The sequence below is a fragment of the Neofelis nebulosa genome, chromosome 2 (assembly GCF_028018385.1).
Source record: "Neofelis nebulosa isolate mNeoNeb1 chromosome 2, mNeoNeb1.pri, whole genome shotgun sequence".
NCBI lineage: Eukaryota > Metazoa > Chordata > Mammalia > Carnivora > Felidae > Neofelis > Neofelis nebulosa.
In genome coordinates this window covers 123827920-123847235 of record NC_080783.1, presented here as the reverse complement: position 1 = coordinate 123847235, position 19316 = coordinate 123827920, and the positions used below count along the sequence as shown (strand labels likewise).

Genomic DNA, 19316 nt, shown 5'->3' with positions numbered 1-19316 from the left:
AGCCGCCCCTCCGCCCCGGCTCCCTCCCGCCAGTCCGTGGAGCGCGCACCGCCTCGCCGCCCTTCCTACCCTCTTCTGTGGGCCTCTCGTCTGCGCTTGGCTCCGGAGACTCCGTTCTGCTAATCCTCTGGCGGTTTTCTGGGTTATTTAGGCAGGTGTAGGTGGAATCTAAGTGATCAGCAGGACGCGCGGTGAGCCCAGCGTCGTCCTACGCCGCCATCTTCCCTCTCCTCTCAACAATGTTTGTTTTAGAAAAGAAATGACTCACGTTTTTATTCAGCAAATTAAACCGAAAGAAAGTAGACAAAAGGAAAAGTAAAGAAGAGAGATCAAAGAAACAGAAGAGAGACAAAGAGAAAAAAAAAATGAAAAAATCAATGAAGTCAAAAGTTGATTCTTTGAAAATATTACTAAAATTGATAATCCCTTAGCAGGATTGATCACAAAAATAATAAAACTCACTAAAGGTAAGAATGAAATAGGACATTATTAATATAAATATTATAACTATTGGAAAGATAATAAGGGAATGTCATGGACAATTATATGCCAATAAATTTGAAACTTAGATGACATGGGAAAATTTGGAAAACCTAATTTACTAGAACGGACACAAGATGAAACAGAAAATCTAAAGAACCATATATCAGCGATATTGAATTCGTCATGAAAATTTCCTAGAGAAATATCCAGATCTGGAAGGTCTCACTGGTGAATTCTAACAAATGCTTCAGGAAGAAGTAATACCCGTTTTGGGGGATGGGCAAAATGGGTGTTAGGGAGTAGGAGATAACAGCTTCCTAGTTATGGAATGAATAAGTCGTGGGAATTAAAGGTACAGCATAGGAACATAGTAGTATTGTAATAGTATTGTGTGATGACAAATGGTAGCCACAGTTGTGGTGAGTGTGTAGCATAATGTATAGAGACGCTGAATGACTTTGTTGTACATCTGAAAGTAATGTAAAATTGTATGTTCAGAAATTTTTTTAAATAATATCAGCCTTCTATGAACTCTTCCTAAAAATAGCAGGGGAACAATTCTCAACTAGTTTTTTTGATACCAAATCCTGGCAAAGACATTACAAGAATACCTTTTATTTTTTCACTATCCCTTAAAAATATAGGTATAAGGGCGCCTGGGAGGCCCAGTTGGTTAAGTGTCCGACTTCGGCTCAGGTCATGATCTCACTGCTCATGAGTTTGAGCCCCGCGTCAGGCTCTGTGTTGACAGTTTGGATCGTGGAGCCTGCTTCGGATTCTGTGTGTCTGTCTGTCTGTCTGTCTGTCTCTCTCTCTCTCTCTCTCTCTCTCTCTCTCTGCCTTTCCCATTTGTTCTCTGTCTCTCTCCCTCAAAAATAACACTAAAAAATATATATGCATAAAATCCTTAATATAATAGTAAATTTAATCTTGTAATGAAAACTATCTTACATTGAACGAGTGAAGGTTTATCTTGAGAAGGTAGTTTAAAATTTGAAACTATTAGTGTAATTTCCTGTATCAAGTAATAAAAGAGAACAATATAATCATTTCAGTGATTGCAGAAAAAGCATCTGACAAAATTCTGCACTCATTTTTTTAATTTTTTATTTAAAAAAATTTTTTTTAATGTTTACTTATGAGAGAGAGACAGAGTGTGAGTGGGGAAGGGGCAGAGAGAGAGGGAGACACAGAATCCGAAGCAGCCTCTAGGTTCTAAGCTGTCAGCACAGAGCCCGACGCGGGGCTCGAACTCATGGACCGTGAGATCATGACCTGAGCCGAAGTCGGACACTCAACCGACTGAGCCACCCAGGCGCCCCTGCACTCATTTTTTTAAAAATATAATTTATCGTCAAGTAGCTAACATACAACATATACAGTGTGTTCTTGGTTTTGGGGATAGATTCCTGTCATTTATCACTTACATACAACACCCAGTGCTCATCCAACAAGTGCCCTCCTCAATGCCCATCTCCCATTTTCCCCTCTCTCCCATCCCCCTTATCAATCTTTAGTTTGTTCTCTGTATTTAAGAGTCTCTTATGGGTTTGCCTCCCTCTCTGAAACTATTTTTCCCCTTCCCTTTCCCCATGGTCTTCTGTTAAGCATCTCAAGTTCCACATATGGTGGTACATGGTACCTGTTCTTTCTCTGACATATTTCTTAGCACAATAACTTCCAGTTCCGACCATGTTGTTGCAAATGACTGGATTTCATTCTTTCTCATCACCAAGCACTACAGTACACTCATACAATGGAACAGCGTTTAGCAGTGAAAATGAAGGAAGTGTATTTACACACATAAGTATCTGAAATATACTGATGAATAAAAAATACAAGAAAGAAAAATAAACATACATTTACATAAAGTTCAAAAACAACTCTGAAGTATTGGTAGATAAATATACAGTAGAACTATAAAGAAGAGCAAGGAAAAATGAATATTAAGGATATTTGTTACATTTGAGGGGCAGAAGGGGCAAACCAATGAAAAGAGGCAGTCAGAAGTATTTATCAATATTGATACTATTCCGTCTTAAAGTTGGTGGTTGATTCTTGAGTACATATACGGTCTGATTCATTGTTAAATTACTTATACCTCCCTTCCCCAATTCCTGTCCCTGCCATATACCTACTCTTCATTTCTAATTCAGCTCTAAAGTAATAAGTGACTCTGGAGGGTGGATATGCTAATTAAGGTTTCTCTTTCTTTTGATAATTTCTGTGTTTGAATCATGTCTACACAACTCAGTACATTTTTGTACAAAATATATGAAAATAATAGAAATCAGAGATACTATTTTTTTATAGAAAATCTCTTTAAGACTATGTCTTTCATGAAATCTATTTTTCTCATTTGCTTGTGCTTTTAGTATCCTATCTAGGAATCCATTGCCAAATCCATGAATGTTAGCTCCTATTTTCTTCTAAGAGTTTTATAGTTTTAGCTATTACAGTTAAATCTTTAATCTGTTTTGTTTTTTTTTTTATGATACGAGGTTAAGTGTCCAACTTTATTTCTTTCCATGTGAATAGCAGTTGTCTCAGCAACATTTGTTAGAGTATTCTTTCCCCATTGAATTGTCGTGTTACTCTTGTTGAAAATAAATTACAAATTGACCATAGCTGTATGGCCTTATTTCTGGACTCCCAATTCTATTGCCTTGATCTGTATGTTATCTTATGTCAATATCACACTGTTTTCATTATTGTAGCTTTGTAATAAGTTTTATTATAAATTATTAATGAGTATGTGTCCTCCAACATCATTCTTTTTCAAGATTGTTTTGGCTATTCAGGGTCCCTCATAATTCCATACAAACTTTAGGATCAGCTTCTATATTTTCTGACAAAAAGATAGTTGGGATGTTGGTAGAAATTTTACCGAATGTATCAAAGGGCAGTGTCACAAGAGTGAAAGGCAACCCACAGAATTGAGAGAATATTAGCCAATCATATACTTGGTAATGATCTAGTATTCAGAATATAAAGAACACTTCCAATTCAGCAACAAAAGCCAGTCACAAAAGGACAGATGCTGCATGATTCCGCTTTTTTGAGGCATGAGTCAGATTCACAGAAGCAGAGATTAGAATGGGCAAGGGGTAGGGGGAAATGGAGAGTTCCTCAATTTGTATAAAGTTTCCATTATGTAGGATAAATTAGTTCTAAGATCAGCTGTACAGCAGCAGATGGTACAGCATGGAACCTATAGTCAACAATACTGTATTGTGAACTTACTCATTTAAGAGGATCTCACGTTAAAATGTTCTTAATGGCAAAAAACAAAGGGATAGCAGGAAACTTTTGGAGGTGATGCATTATGTCTATCATCTGAATCGTGGTGGTTTTACAGTATATGCATATGTCTAAATTTATCAAATTGTATACATTATGTGTAGTTTTTTTTATGTGTATCAGTTGTACCTCAGTAAAGCTGTTTGTTTTGTTTTGGTAAAAGAGCAGACTTTTCTTTGAGTCACATGGGTGTTCTATCCAAATGGAGTACTTACTGTAATAAACCTAAACCTGAGACTAAATATTGCTGAGGAATGGATTAAAAAATATATATGTTTGCTTTTAAAACATTACTCGCTAAGACTACATACATACTTCAGGGGAGAAGATAGATTTTGTGAAAAATAAAGCACATCTCACCATATAAAAAATGTAAGAAAATGATCTAGCCACAATTGCAATGAATAAGTAATCTTTTAAGATTCACAATACCCCAAAGTGAATACAGAATATTTTTAAGTAATCCACAGCTTTACTAATGTTCATGTTATTTTCTTTGCTCAAAGGTCAATAAATTAGAGTTAGAACTAGAAGTTGCCAAACAAAAATTTAAAGAAATGACTGACATCTATCAAAAAGAAATTAAAGACAAAACGATATCAGAAGAAAATCTTTTGGAAGAGGTAGGAAAAACTATGTTTGAAAATTTGTTATCTTGGGGCGCCTGGGTGGCTCAGTCGGTTAAGCGTCCAACTTCGGCTCAGGTCACGATCTCACAGTCTGTGAGTTCGAGCCCCGCGTCGGGCTCTGGGCTGATGGCTCAGAGCCTAGAGCCTGCTTCCGATTCTGTGTCTCCCTTTCTCTCTGCCCCTCCCCCATTCATGCTCTGTCTCTCTCTGTCTCAAAAATAAATAAAAACATTAAAAAAAAAAAAAAAAAAAAAAAGAAAATTTGTTATCTTAAAACTATATTTTTTATTAGCATTTTAAGAGAAAAGCAACTCTTATTTTTAAATTATGATTTTTAAAAGATTTAATAAATTTATATGAGACAGTTTCTATGAAGCTTAAAAATATCTTTGTTATTCTAAGTATTTGATTACTGAGTAGTATATTTTGCCAAGATTAAGATTATAACATTAAAAGGTTATAACATTGCAGTGTTATATTGTCATCTCACTTGATAGAACACCCTAAAATAAACCAAAACAGTAATGCATTTTCTGCTTGGCTTTCCTAATATCCTTGTGTTTGATTTCTGCATTTTATGTAAGTAGTGTGTATGGTCTTTGGATTTAAGTTAAATTTGTTTTTTGTGCATTAATTTTAAGAATCACTTTATTTGATAGGTTGAGAAAGCAAAAGTAATAGCTGATGAAGCAGTAAAATTACAGAAAGAAATTGATAAACGATGTCAACATAAAATAGCTGAAATGGTAGCACTTATGGAAAAACATAAGGTAACTCTTCCCTTTTTGTGTATTGAAAACTATTAATTGGAGCCATATTTATGAATAAAATGATGAAATCAAGATAACATTCTGATATGTCAGAAAACTATGCAAGAATGTCTTATTACAGCTTGAATATTCTTGATCTCTCATTTCTCAGTTTGGGTCTTAACTACACAAAGCTGAGTTCGGGTGTCACTTCCTTGGTAGAATCTCTCTTTGTCATCTATGACGTATGGAAGTGATCACTTTTCTTCCGAATTTTCCTAGTAGTCTCTTATAGCCACCTTCTATTTATTGAAGCACATCCCCAGGATATGTATCTGGTAAATATTTATATCATCTATATGGCTAACACATATTAAGCTAAACAAATTTTTATCAGTGGTATAAATAGATGAAAGACTTCATGTTTGTTGTGTTTGTGAGTATGCTGTATTTTTTGTTCTAAAAGTAATGTTCTAAAAGTAGTCATTCTTTTAGGGGAATTTACCTTTATTCCCTTCAAGATTTGGAGAGGAGGTAGGCTATATCTATCTATCTATCCATGTTAAAAATTGTTGGTGGAATATAACATTGTTATGAGGTAACCAACAAGAATTAAAAATATTTAGGTAATAAATATTAACAAAATTCATAAAAATATTGGGAACTCGGGGTGCCTGGGTGGTTCAGTCAGTTAAGCATCCTACTCATGATCTCAGCTTAGGTTCGTGAGTTCAGGTCTCACATTGGCTTCCACGCTGGGCGTGGAGCTTACTTTAAATGTGAACTCATAGATTTAAATATATTTTATATATCTCAATCCAGTATAATCCTTGATGCTCAAATTGTTTATCTTTTGGCCAGTGGGAGGCTCTTCAAACTCACTGGCCAGTCTTTTTGACCTTAATAATTTCTGACAGCTTTTTTGCTTTCTATTGTGACAAATGTTCAAGACTCATCCTGTATTCCCAGATCTGGAATCAGTTACTTTTCTAAGAGGTCCTGGCATTCCTACCTTAGTTTTTAAATTATGACATTCAACATTTCTAATTAAAAAGAATTTTTTGCTGCTCTTGTGTTAGATTATTTTCAAGACTGTTTTTATGTTTCATTGATTACGTTATATGAATAAAAAAGACTTGAAAAGTTAGGAAAAAACTCAAATATATATCACTGAATTCCTAGACATTGTCTAACAAATATTAAATGCTTAAGAATACCACTATTATTAAAACATGACCTATTTGTGTTCTGATACACCTAAAATATTTTCTCTGTTTAATATAGCACCAATATGATAAAATAGTTGAAGAAAGAGACGCAGAATTAGGACTTTATAAAAGCAAAGAACAAGAACAGTCATCAATGAAGGCATCTTTGGTGAGATACAGAGCAAATAGTAGTAAAGCCAATTTTCATATCAGCATGGCTGGTGGTAAAGAGTAATATATTAAATAAAGCCATAATTTTAGAGCTATAGAATCAATCTTACATTTTGAAAAAGATCTTATGGGTTTGATAGTTAAGTGGTTTTCCAATTTATATTCTGAAATGGTGGAGTGAACTATTTTTTCAAATGAATAAATATAAACTCCAGTTACAAATAAATTTGGAGCTCTGATAGAGATGGGGAGAGGAGGAATGGGATATATTAGGAGATGCTGAGGAGGAGAATATACATGGTGTTAATATTTATTCAGAGAAAACTGTAAGAAATTTGTCTAAATGAAATCTTTAGTCATGTTCAGCTAGCAGGCTGTCTATCAGTAGACTTTTAAAATGTATATATTTTATTAGTGAATTTATTTCTCTGAAAAACTGAATATTTGAAGCATTTTTTAGCATTGTTTTGAGAAATACATGGATGTACTTGAAAATTTCATGTTTTTTTTCTTTAGGAAGCTGAACTATCTAATTTCAAAAATGAACTTTTGTCTGTTAAGAAACAACTTGAAATAGAAAGAGAAGAAAAGGTAGGTTTTGTGGCATTATAGATAAAGTAACTAATTGTACCATTTAGGTGTGACTTTGTTTTCTTAATTTTTTACTGAAGTATAATTGCAACATTGTTCTTATAAACATGTCATACTAGAAAATATATATTTATTATATATATTAAATATATATGTAATAAATATATATTTTTAAAATATAGTTTTTCCCCATTAGCTTCTTTTTCAGACATATTTAGTATATTCCTTTATTGAAATGTTAAACATATAAATATAGCCATACTTTAGGAGTGCTTTTAGATGTACTTGGAAAATATTATCTCATATATTATAAAATGCTTATGTATTTAGATGTGTTTTTTAAACTATTCATCAGGTTTTAGGAAAGAATAATGCCTTATATTTGTATAGTGTTTTGCAGTTTACAAAATGAATTCACTTACTTAAAATTTTTTTGTAATGTTTATTTTTGAGAGAGAGTGCGCATGCAGGAGTTAGTGGGAGAGGGGTGGAGAGAGAGGGAGACACAGAATCTGAAGCAGGCTCCAGGCTCTGAGCTGTCAGCACAGAGCCTGACATGGGGCTTGAACCCACGAAGTGCAAGATCATGACCTGAGCCGAAGTGGGACGCTCAACTGACTGAGCTACCCAGGCACCCTGACAAACTGAATGGGCTTATTTTAAAATGGCAGATACTATTTATTTATTTTTGCTTTCTATAGGACTATCCTACCTAATCCTTACAACAATGGTATAAGCAATACATATTATCCTCATTTTTACAGAGTTTAGGTTATTTTTTCAAGATCACATAATAAAAAAGTAAAATGACTTAGAATTCAAATCTAGGTCTATTTTACATGATTCCAAAACCTGTGCTCTTAATGACTCAACAGCAGCCTAGGTAACTTGCACTTTCAATTTCAAGACCCTGTGCATTTGTTCACTTTGTTTCTTGTACTTAATTCCTTTCTTCACTATGGCAAATCTGACACATCTTTCAACTTCCAAAGGTGAGCTTACTGTATATAAGTATTTTCATAGCAGTTTGTACTTACATTAAAATAGTTATGTCACTCTATGCTTCTATTATATTTCAGGCTCTTCAGAGGCAAGGATTATATCTTATTTATTTTTGTTTTCTCTTTATCTGAGCACAGTGCTTTGAAAAATTTTTTAATGTATTTATTTTTTTATTATTTTTATTTTTTTAATGTTCATTTTGACAGAAAGACAGTGCAAGAGGGGGAGGGGCAGAGAGAGAGGGCAACACAAATTCTGAAGCAGGCCTGTCAGCACAGAGCCCAACACGGGGCTCAAACCCACAAACCGCGAGATCATGACCTGAGCCAAAGGTCTCAGACGCTTAACCCACTGAGCCACCAAGGAGGCTCTGAAAAGTTTCTGCTTTTAATGAATGTTGTCAGAGGAATGACTAAATGGTTTTCTCTTCACCTGTATTAGTAACATATACTTACCTTTATCCTGCTGTTTTAGTATAAGAGGTCTTCTTCATTGTTTTTAACTACTCTTAAGGTTCTTTTCTTTCCAAATGTTTTCCAGTTTTGTTGAGATATACTTGGCATGCAGCCCTGTCCAAGTTTAAGGTACACAGCATGATTTGACCTACATATATTGTGAAATGATTACTGTAATCCATTTAACATCCATCATTTCATATAGATGCCAAAAAAAAAGGAAAAAAATGTTCTTTCCCTTTTCATGAGAACTCTTAGGATTTACTCTCTTAACTTTCACGTATACCATATAGCAGTGTTAACTATAGTCATTGTGTGGTAAATTACATCCCTAGTACTTATTTATCTTATAACTAGAAGTTTGAACCTTTGACCATTTTCATCTAATTCCCCAGCCCCAAGCCCCTTGCCTCTGGTAACCACAAATCTGATGTTTTTCTATGAGTTTTTTGTTAAAAAAAATTTTTTTTAATGTTTGTTTATTTTTGAGAGAGAGACAGAGCACAAACAGGGCAGCGGGATGGGGGAGGGCAGAGGAAGGGAAACACAGAATCTGAAACAGGCTCCAGGCTCTGAGATGTCAGTACAGAGCCCAACACGGGACTCAAACCCACAAACTGTGAGATCATGACCTGAGCAGAAGTCAGATGCTTAACTGACTGAGCCACCCAGGTGCCTGGAGTTTTTAAAATTTTAGACTCTCATATAAATGAGAACATGTAGGTATTTGTTTTTCTTTGAATTAATTCATATAGCATAATGCTCCCAAGGTCCATTCATGTTATTGCAAATGGCAGGATTTCCTTCTTATTTATGGCTGAATAATATATCAGTGTGTGTGTATATATGTGTATGTATGTGTATCACACTTTATGCATTCATCTGTTGGTAACACTTAAGTTGTTTCTTTGTCTTAGCTATTGGAAGTAATGCTGCTGCAATGAACATGTGGGGACAGATATCTCTTTAGCATAGTGTTTTCATTTCCTTTGGATGTATTCCTAGAAATGGAATGGCTAGATCATATGGTAATTTTATTATTGATTTTTTTGAAGAAGCTCCATACTGTTTTCCATAGTGGCTGTACCAATTTACAGTCCCACCAACAGTGCACAAGGGTTTTCTTTTCTTCTTGTTTTTGTTGTTGTTTCAAGCTTGTACTTAAATTCTAGTTAGTTAACATATAGTGTAATCTTAGTTTCAGGAGTAGAATTTAGTGATTCATCACTTACATATAATATCCACTCTTCATCAGAACGGGTGCCCTCCTTAATACTCATCACCTATTTATCTCCCTCCATCAACCCCCAGTTTGTTCTCTGTTCTTAAGAGTCTCTTATGGTTTGTTTCCCTCCTTTCTTTTCCCCCTTCCCATATGTCCATCCATTTTATTTCTTAAATTGCATGTATGAGTGAAATAATACAGTATTTGTCTCTGACTTATTTTTCTTAGCATGATACACTCTAGCTTCATCCCTGTCATTGCAGATGGCAAGATTTTATTCTTTTTGATGTCTGAGTAGTATTCCTTGTGTGTGTGTATTTATACCACATCTTCTTTATTCATTCATCAGTCAGTGGATATTTGGGGTCTTTCCATAGTTTGGCTGTTGTTGGTAATGCTGCTGTAAACAAATTGGGGTGCATATATCCCTTTGAGTCCGTATTTTTATATTCTTTGGGTAAATACCTAGTGCAATTGCTGGGTCATAGGGTAGTTCCATTTTTAACTTTTTGAAGAACCTCCATATTGTTTTCCAGAGTGGCTGTACCAGTTTTCGTTCTCATCAACAGTGTAAGAGGGCTCCCCTTTCTCCGCATCCTTACCAACGTCTTTTATTTCCTGTGTTGTTAATTTTAGCCATTCTGACAGGTATGGGGGTGGTATCTCATCATGGTTTTGATTTGTACTTGACTGATGATGAGTGATGCTGAGCATATTTTTTGTGTCTGTTATCCATTTGAATGTCATCTTTGGAAAAGTGTCTGTTCATGTCTTCTGCCTATTTCTTCACTGGATTATCAGTTTTTTGGCTGTTGAGTTTGATAAGTTCTTTATAGATTTTGGATACTAACCCTTTATCAGCTGTGCTGTTTGCAAATATCTTGTCCCATTCTGTCAGTTACCTTTTAGTTTTGTTGATTGTTTCCTTTGCTGTGCAGAAGATTTTTATCTTGATGAGGTCCCAACAGTTGATTTTTGCTTTTATTTCCCTTGGCTTCAGAGATGTGTCAAGTAAGAAATTGCTGCAGCTGAGGTCAAAGAGGTTGTTGACTGTTTTCTCTAATAGGATTTTGATGGTTCCTGTCTCACATTTAGGTCTTTCATCCATTTTGAGTTTATTTTTGTGTATGGTGTTAAAAGTGGTTCAGTTTTGGAGTGTCTGGGTGGCTCAGTTGGTTGAGCGTCCGACTTCGGTGCAGGTCATGATCTTGCAGTTCATGGGTTCGAGCCCCATGTTGGGCTCTTTGCTGACAGCTTGGAGTCTGGAGCCTGCTTCAGATTCTGTGTCTCCCTCTCTCTCTGTCCCTCCCTGCTCACATGCTCTCTCTCTCAAAAATAAACATAAAAAAATTAAAAAATAAAGTGGTTCAGTTTCATTCTTCTGCATGTCACTGTCCAGTTTTCTCAACACCATTTGTTGAAAAGACTGTCTTTTTTTTCCATTAGATAGTCTTTCCTGCTTTGTAGAAGATTAGTTGACCCTATGGTTGTGGGTCTATTTCTGGGTTTTCTGTTCTGTTCCATTGATCTATGTGTCTGTTTTTGTGCCAGTAGCATATTACAGCTTTGTCATATAGCTTGAAGTCCAGAATTGTGATGCCTCCAGCTTTGCTTTTCTTTTTCAAGATTGCTTTGACTATTTGGGGTCATTTGTGCTTCCATATAAATTTTAGGACTGTTTGTTCTACCTCTGTGAAAATGCTTTGATAGGGATTGCATAAAATATGTAGATTGCTTTGGGTAGTATTGACATTTTAACAATATTTTTTCTTCCAATTTGTGAGCATGGAATGTTTTTCCATTTCTCTGTGTCATCTTCAGTTTCTTTCATCAGTGTTCTATAGTTTTCAGAGTACAGATCTTTTACTTATTTACTTAGGTTTATTCCTAGGTATTGTATGGTTTTTAGTGCAGTTGTAAATGGCAAAGATTCCTTGATTTTTCTTTCTGCTGCCTCATTATTGGTGTTTAGAAATGCAACAGGTTTCTGTAAGTTGATTTTGTATCCTTTGACTTTACTAATTTCATTTGTCAGTTGTAGCAATTTTTGGTGGAGTCTTTTGGGTTTTCTACATAGAGTATCATGTCTGCGAATAGTGAAAGTTTGACTTCTTCCTTGCTGATTTTGATGCCTTTTATTTCTTTTTGTTGTTGATTGCTGTGGCTAGGACTTCCAGTACTATGTTAAATAATAATGGCAAGAGTGGATATCTCTGTCTTGTTCCTGACAGTAGAGGAAAAGTTCTAAGTTTTCCCCCCATTGAGGATTATATTAGCTGTGAATCTTTCATATACGGCCTTTATGATGTTGATATATGTCCCCTCTATTCCTACATTGTTGAGGGGTTTTATCAAGAATGGATGAGATACTTTATCAGATGCTTTTTTCTGCATATATTGACAGGATCATTACGGTTCTTAGCCTTTTTTTTATGTATGATGTATCACATTGATTGATTTGTGAATATTGAACCAACCTTGCAGCCCAGGAATAAATCCCATTTGATTGTGGTGAATGATTCTTTTAATGTATTGTTGGATTTGACTTTCTCTAGTATTTTGTTGAGAATTTTTGTGTTCATGTTCATCAGGGATATTGGTCTGTAATTCTTGTGTTTAGCTGGGTCTTTGGTTTCAGAATCAAGGTAATGATGGCCTTGTAGAGTGAGTTTGAAAGTTTCCCTTCCATTTCTATTTTTTTGGAACAGTTTCAAAAGAATAGGTATTAACTCTTCTTTAAAGGTTTTGCCTGAAAAGCCATCTGGCCCTGGACTTCTTTTAGTTGGGAGTGTTTTGATTACTGATTCAATTTCTTTGCTAGTTATCTCTGTTCACGTTTTTGATTTCTTCCTTTTTCAGTTTTGGTAGCTTATATGTTTCTAGGAATTTATCCATTTCTTCCAGATTGCCCCATTTGTTGGCATGTAATTTTTCATAATATTCTCTTACAGTTGTTTGTATTTCTGTGGTATTGGTTTTGATCTCCTCTCATTTGTGATTTTATTTATTTGGGTCCTTTCTCTTATAAGTCTGGCTAGGGGTTTATCAATTTTGTTAATTCTTTCTAGGAACCAGCTCCTAGTTTCATTGATCTGTTTTATTTTTTTGTTTCTATATCATTTATTTTTCTCTAATCTTTATTACTTCCCTTCTTTTGCTGACTTTAGGTTTCATTTGTTCTTTTTCTAGCTCCTTTAGGTGTAAGGTTAGATTGTATATTTGAGATTTTTCTTTCTTCTTGAGGTAGGCCTGTATTGCTGTATATTTTCTTCTTATGGCCGCTTTTGCTGCATCCCAAACATTTTGGTCTGTCATATTTTCATTTTCATTTGTTTCTGTGTATTGTTTTATTTCTTCTTTAATTTCCTGTTTAACCCATTCATTATTTAGTAGGGTATTCTTAACCTCCATGTACTTGTGGTCTTTCCAGATTTTTCTTGTGGTTGACTTTAAGTTTCATAGTGTTGTGGTTGGAAAATATGCATGGTATGATCTCAGTCTTTTTGTGTTTGTTGAAGCCTGATATGTAACCCAGTATGTGATCTATTTTGGAGAATGTGTATGCTACCCTAGGATGAAAAGTTCTGAATATTTCTCTTAAGCCCATCTAATCCAGCGTGTCATTCAAAGCCATTGTTTCTTTGCTGATTTTCTGTTTAGGTGGTCTGTCCATTGCTGTAAGTGGGTGTTATATTACTGTATTATTATCAATGAGTTCCTCTATGTTAGCTATTAGTTTTATATATTTGGGTGTGCTCAAGTTAGGGGCATAAATTTTTACAATTGTTAAATCTTCTTGTTGGATAGACCCATTTATTATGATATAATGCCTTTAGTCATCTCTTGTTAGTCTTTGGTTTAAAGTCTAGTTTGTCTGAATTAAGTATTACTACACTGGCTTTCTTTTGAAATCCATTAGCATGATAAATGGTTCTCCATTCTCTCACTTTCAGTATACAGGTGCCTTTAGGTCTAAAATGAGTCTTAGGGTGCTTGGGTGGCTCGGTTGAGCATCTGACTCTTGATTTTGGCTCAAGTCATGATCCCAGGGTTGTAAGATCAAATCCCACGTTGGGCCCTGCACTGAGCATGGAGCCTGCTTAAAGATTCTTTCTCCCTCTGCCCCTCACCTGCTTGTTCTCTCTCAAATAAAATAGGAGAAAATAAGTCTCTTGTGAACAACATATAGATGAGTCTTTTTTTTTTAATCCATTCTGACATACTATATGTCTTTTGATTGGAGGGTTTAGCCTGTTTACCTCAGAGTGGTTAATGATAGATATGAATTTAGTGCCATTGTATTATTTGTTAAGTCATTGTGTCTGGAAATTTTCTCTATTCTTTTCTTTTATTTTGCTTTTGGTCTTTATTGCTTTTGGTCTTTCTTTCCCAAAGAGTCCCCTTTACTATTTCTTGCAGGGCTGGTTTAGTGGTCATGAACTCCTTTAGGTTTTGTTTGGGAAACTCTTTGTCTCTCCTATTCTGAATGACAGCTTTGTTGGATAGAGTGTTCTTGGCTGTATATTTTTCCCATCAGCACATTGACTATATCATGCCACTCCTTTCTGGCCTGCCAAGTTTCTGTGTGGAGGTCTGCTGATAACCTTATTTGTCTTCCCTGGCAAATCAGGGACCTCTTTTCCATTGCTGCTTTTAGTATTTTTTCCTTATGTATATATTTTGCAAACATTACTATGATATATCTTGGTGCTGGCCTGTTTTCCTTGATTTTGATGGGAGTTCTCTGTGCCTCCTGGATTTCGATGTCTGTTTCCATCCCCAGATTAGGGAAGTCTTCAGCTATCATTTTCTTAAATAAACCTTCTGTCCCTTTTTCCCTCTCTTATTCTGGGACTCCTGTGGTATGAATGTTATTATGTTTTATGGAGTCACTGAGTTCCCCAAGTCTACATTTGTGATCCAGTATTTTTCTTTCCCTCTTCTTTTCAGCTTCATTATTTTCCATAATTTTATCTTCTATATCAGTCATTTGTTCCTCTGTTTCTCCCATTGTCATGATCATTACATTCAGTTGGTTTTGCATTGCGGTTATAATATTTTTTATTTTGGCCTGAATAGTTTTTAGGTCTTTTATCTCTGCAGTAAGGGACTCCCTGGTGTCTTCTGTGCTTTTCTCAAGTCCAGCTAGTATCCATATGATTGTTGTTTTAAAGTCTAGATTAGTCATATTACTTTTATCTGTTTCCAGTAGATTCCTAGCCATGATCTTTTCTTGCTCTATTTGGATGAATTCATCTGTCTTGGCATTTTGTCTAGGTCTTTGCCTTTTTTGTGTGTGTTAGGAAAGCCTGTTATGTTTCTTGCTCCTGAGAGTAATAACTTTAAGAAGAGGTCATATATTGTTCTGGGCCTGGTGCTTTAGGAAGTGTTTCTGGTGTACACTGTGTTTTGGCTGCTCTTTCCCTTATGTCAGTCCTCTGCAGTTTCTCCTTGCCTGCAGTGGGGAGTATTTGGACCTTGGCCAGAGTGTGTAGTGAGTTTTAACTAGGTGTGTTCTTGTCTGCTTGTTAAAATAGACCTGATCAGTAATTTGCACTAGACCTGAAGCTTTGCAACATTCTATTAGGTCAGCAGACTTGGTGCATGTGGGGGGTTTGTACTGGTCTTCTTGGGGAGGGGCCTGGTGCTCTGGTTCTCAGGCACACTTGCCCTAGTAAAGAAGCACCTGCAGAACACTGGGGGGTGGGGCTTGGCATAAGTGGTTTAGGCCTTCAATTTTGGTGCTGTCCTGCTAACTGAAATTAGTTTACACTAAGGGATAAGGGAGGAAAATGATGTCGGCCCTCTCTCTTGTCCCTGGAGAGTGGAGTTTGCCCCCACTGCTGTCTGGGAAGCCCTCATGGAAGAGTGAACCATCTCCACTCATGTGTCCCAGGTGTCCCTCAGATCCCTGCCTTCACCCTGCCTGTGTTTGGGTGATCTGCCCACTCTGGCAGTGCAGTACACCTGAGTTTTATCCAATGCAGGATGGCTAAGATTAAAAAATTCCAGGGGTGCCTGGGTGGCTCAGTCGGTTAAGCATTCCTCTTTAGCTCGGGTTATGATCTTGAGGTTTGTAGGTTCAAGCCCCACATCAGGTTCTGTGCTAACAGCTCAGAGCCTGGAACCTGCTTCAGGTTCTGTGTCCCTCTCTCTCTCTGTTTCTCCCCTGCTTGTGCTCTGTCTCTCTCTCAAAAATAAATACACATTAAGGAAAAAACACCCTCCAAACTTTAGGGGCACCTGGGTGGCTCAGTCAGTTGAGTATCTGACTCTTGATTTCAGCTCACATCATGATCTTGCAGTTTGTGGGATTGAGCCCTGTGTCAGACTCTGAGCTAAGAGCACAGATCCTGCTTGGGCTTCTTTCTCTCCCCTTCTCTCTGCCCACCCCCCCTCTCCAAATAAATAAATGAACTTAAAAAAAATTTAAAACTCCAAACTTTAGAGACCTGGCATGGAGCAGATCCGTGCTGATCCTCTGGGGGAGGGTCTCGCCATGATGGGGCTGGTGCAGGTTTATCCCAGAAGGGCAGTCACACCAATATGCAGGAACTTTGAATTTGGAGTAAAGCTCAGCAAAAAGCCAATGTCCAGGTTAGCTGTCTTCAGCAGTTGTCTCTGCACCTATGCTAAGGAGTGGGAGAGTGTAATGGTGCCTGCTGGCTCTTTTGTCCGCCAAGAAGCAATGCCACCTCTTCCAGTTGTGCTCCAAGAAGGAGGATCCGTCTCTCCCAGTGCATCCCAGGAGATCGTCAGATCTCGCTGTCTGCTCCCAGCCTTCTGCCCTCCTTCTCCACAGGAACACTGCAATGCCCACCAGGCTCAACACCAGCCATGGTACAGACCTCTAAAACTCCAGTCTTTGAACTCTGATTGTTGTAAGAACTCATGATAATCAGCCCCTTTCATTTTCTCAATCATTGGCTTTGGGAAAGTGTTTTCCTTGTGCTCCTTCCTCCCTCCCTCTTCTTCTTTCCCTTCCCCTCCCTCTCTCTGTGATCAGGGCACCCTCTCCCCTGCAGCACCTGAGATCCTTTTCTCCCCCAATCACATATCGCACCTCCCTCCTTCCAATGTCATGTGTACTCTTCTCTCCTAGTTGTGCAGTTTGTTCTGTCCTCAGATCGATTTCTTGGCTGTTCAGAATGATTTGATATTTATCTACCTGTATTTGAGGGACAAGGCAAGCCTAGGGTCCTCCTACGTTCCCCTGTCTTAGCTCCCTTCAAGGGTTTTCTTTTCTATACATCCTCTTTTGTCTTTTTGATGATAGTTATTCTGACAGGCTTGAGGTGGTATCTCAATATGGTTTTGATTTGCATTTTTCTGATGATTACTGATGTTGAGAACCTTTTCATGTACCTATTGGCTATTCATATATGTTCTTTGGAAAAATGTCTATTCTGGTCCTTTGCCCATTTTTTAATTGGATTTTTTTCCTCTTGAATTGTGTGAATTCTTTATATATTTTTGATATTGACCCCTTATAAGACACATAGTTTGCGTATATTCCCCATTTTGTAGGTTATCTTTTCATGTGATCCATCATTTCTTTTGCTGTGCAGATTGACATAGTCCCACTTATTTATTTTGATTTTGTTTGTGCTTTAGTGTTCTATCCAAAAAATCATTGCTAAGATCCTGTCAAGGAGCTTTTCCCCTGCTTTCTTCAAGGAGTTTCATGGTTTCCAGTCTTACATTTAAGTCTTTAATCCATTTTTAGTTAATTTTTGTGTGTGGTGTAAATATAGGATAGTGGTCTTTTATTCTTTTACTATGAATATTTAGTTTTCTCAGCACCATTAATTGAGGAGACTGTCTTTTCTCCATTGAGTATTCTTGGCTCCCTTGTAAAATAATAGTTGACTGTATATGCATGAGTTTATTCCTGGACTCCTGATTCTGTTCCATTTGTTTATGTGTCTGTTTTTATGCCATTACCATACTGTTTTGATTATTGTAACTTTATTTTTATTTATTTTTTGATTACTCTAGCTTTCTCATAGATCTTAAAATCAGGAGGTGTGATGCCTCCTGCTTTGTTCTTTTTTCTCAGGATTGTTTTGGTTACTTGGGGTCTTTTGTGATTCTATGTAAATTTTAGAATTGTTTTTTCTACTTCTGTAAAAAATGCCATTGGAAACAATAGAGAATACATTGAATTTATAAATGGTGTTGGGTAGTATGGACATTTTAACAGTATTAACTCTTTCAACCCATGAACTTGGGACATCTTTCCACTTATTTGTGTCTTCTTTGTTTTCTTTCATCAGTGCCTTAAAGTTTTCATGTACATTGCACTGGGTGTTGTATGTAAGTGATGAACCACAGGACTCTACTCCAAAAATCAAGAGCACACTTTACACACTGTATGTTAACCAATTTGGCAATAAATTATATTTAAAGAAAAGTTTTCATGCACAAATATTTCACCTCCTTGATTAAATTTATTCCTAAATACCCTATAGTTTTGACACTATTATGGATGGGATCATTTTCTTTATTTTTTTAATTTCTTTTTCAGATAACTTGTTGCTAGCGTATAGAAATGCTATGGATTTTTGTACATTAATTTTGTGTCCTGCAACTTTGTTTATTCTAGCAGCTCTTTGGTGGAGTCTTTAGGATTGTCTCCGTATAAAATCATGTCATCTGCAAATAGAGATAATTTTACTTCTTCTTTTCCATTTTTGATGCCTTTTTTTTTTCTTGTCTGCTTTCTTTGGCAGAGAAATAAGTGAATAGGAGTGGTGACAGTGGGCATCTTTGTCTTCTTCTTGATTTTAGTGGAAAGGCTTTCAGCTTTTCTCTATTGACTATGATGTAAGCTGTGGGCTTTTCATATATGGCCTTTATTATGTTGAGGTGTATTCCTACTATACCTAATTTGTTAAGAGTTTTTACATGAAAGAGTGTTCAGTTTTGTCAGGTGCTTTTTATGCATCTGTTGAGATCATCATATTATTTTTACCCTTCAATTCTGTTAATGTGGTTTATCACATTTATTGATTTGTGTATTTGAACGATCTTTGTATCCCAGGGAAAAATCCCACTTGATCATGATGTATGATTCTTTCAGTACTGTTGAATTCCCTTCACTAGTATTTTGTTGAGGATTTTTGCAGTTGTGTTCATCAGGGATATTGGCCTGTAATTTTCTTATAATTCTCTTCCCTAGATTTGTTAACAGGGTAACGCTGGCCTGGTAAAATGAGTTTGGAAGTGTTCCTTCCTCACTTTGGGAGGAATATTTTGAGAAAGATTGGTGTCAGTTATTCTTTAAATGTTTGGATGAATTCCCCAGAAAAGCAATCAGGTGTTCTCTTGGACTTTTCTTATTGGGAGACTTTTGACAACTGATTCTTATTGGTCTGTTCAAATTTTCTATTTTTTGATGATTCAGTCTTGGTAGGTTACACTTCTAGGGATTTACCCATTTCTTCTAGGTTATCCAATTTGTTGGCATATAATTGTTTTCGTAGTCTCTTAGGATTCTTTGT

General features: G+C 36.2%; 1 protein-coding gene across 5 annotated transcripts in view; it reads left to right on the top strand.

The window, feature by feature from the left end:
- Window positions 1–19316, top strand: part of SYCP1 (synaptonemal complex protein 1) — a 129232-nt gene that overhangs the window by 80158 nt on the left and 29758 nt on the right. For all 5 annotated transcript variants that reach the window (XM_058716117.1, XM_058716118.1, XM_058716119.1 and 2 more), the window contains 4 exons: window positions 4290–4406; window positions 5072–5182; window positions 6446–6538; window positions 7057–7131. In XM_058716117.1, coding sequence (XP_058572100.1) covers window positions 4290–4406; window positions 5072–5182; window positions 6446–6538; window positions 7057–7131 — 396 coding nt within the window. The remainder of the gene's footprint in view (window positions 1–4289; window positions 4407–5071; window positions 5183–6445; window positions 6539–7056; window positions 7132–19316) is intronic.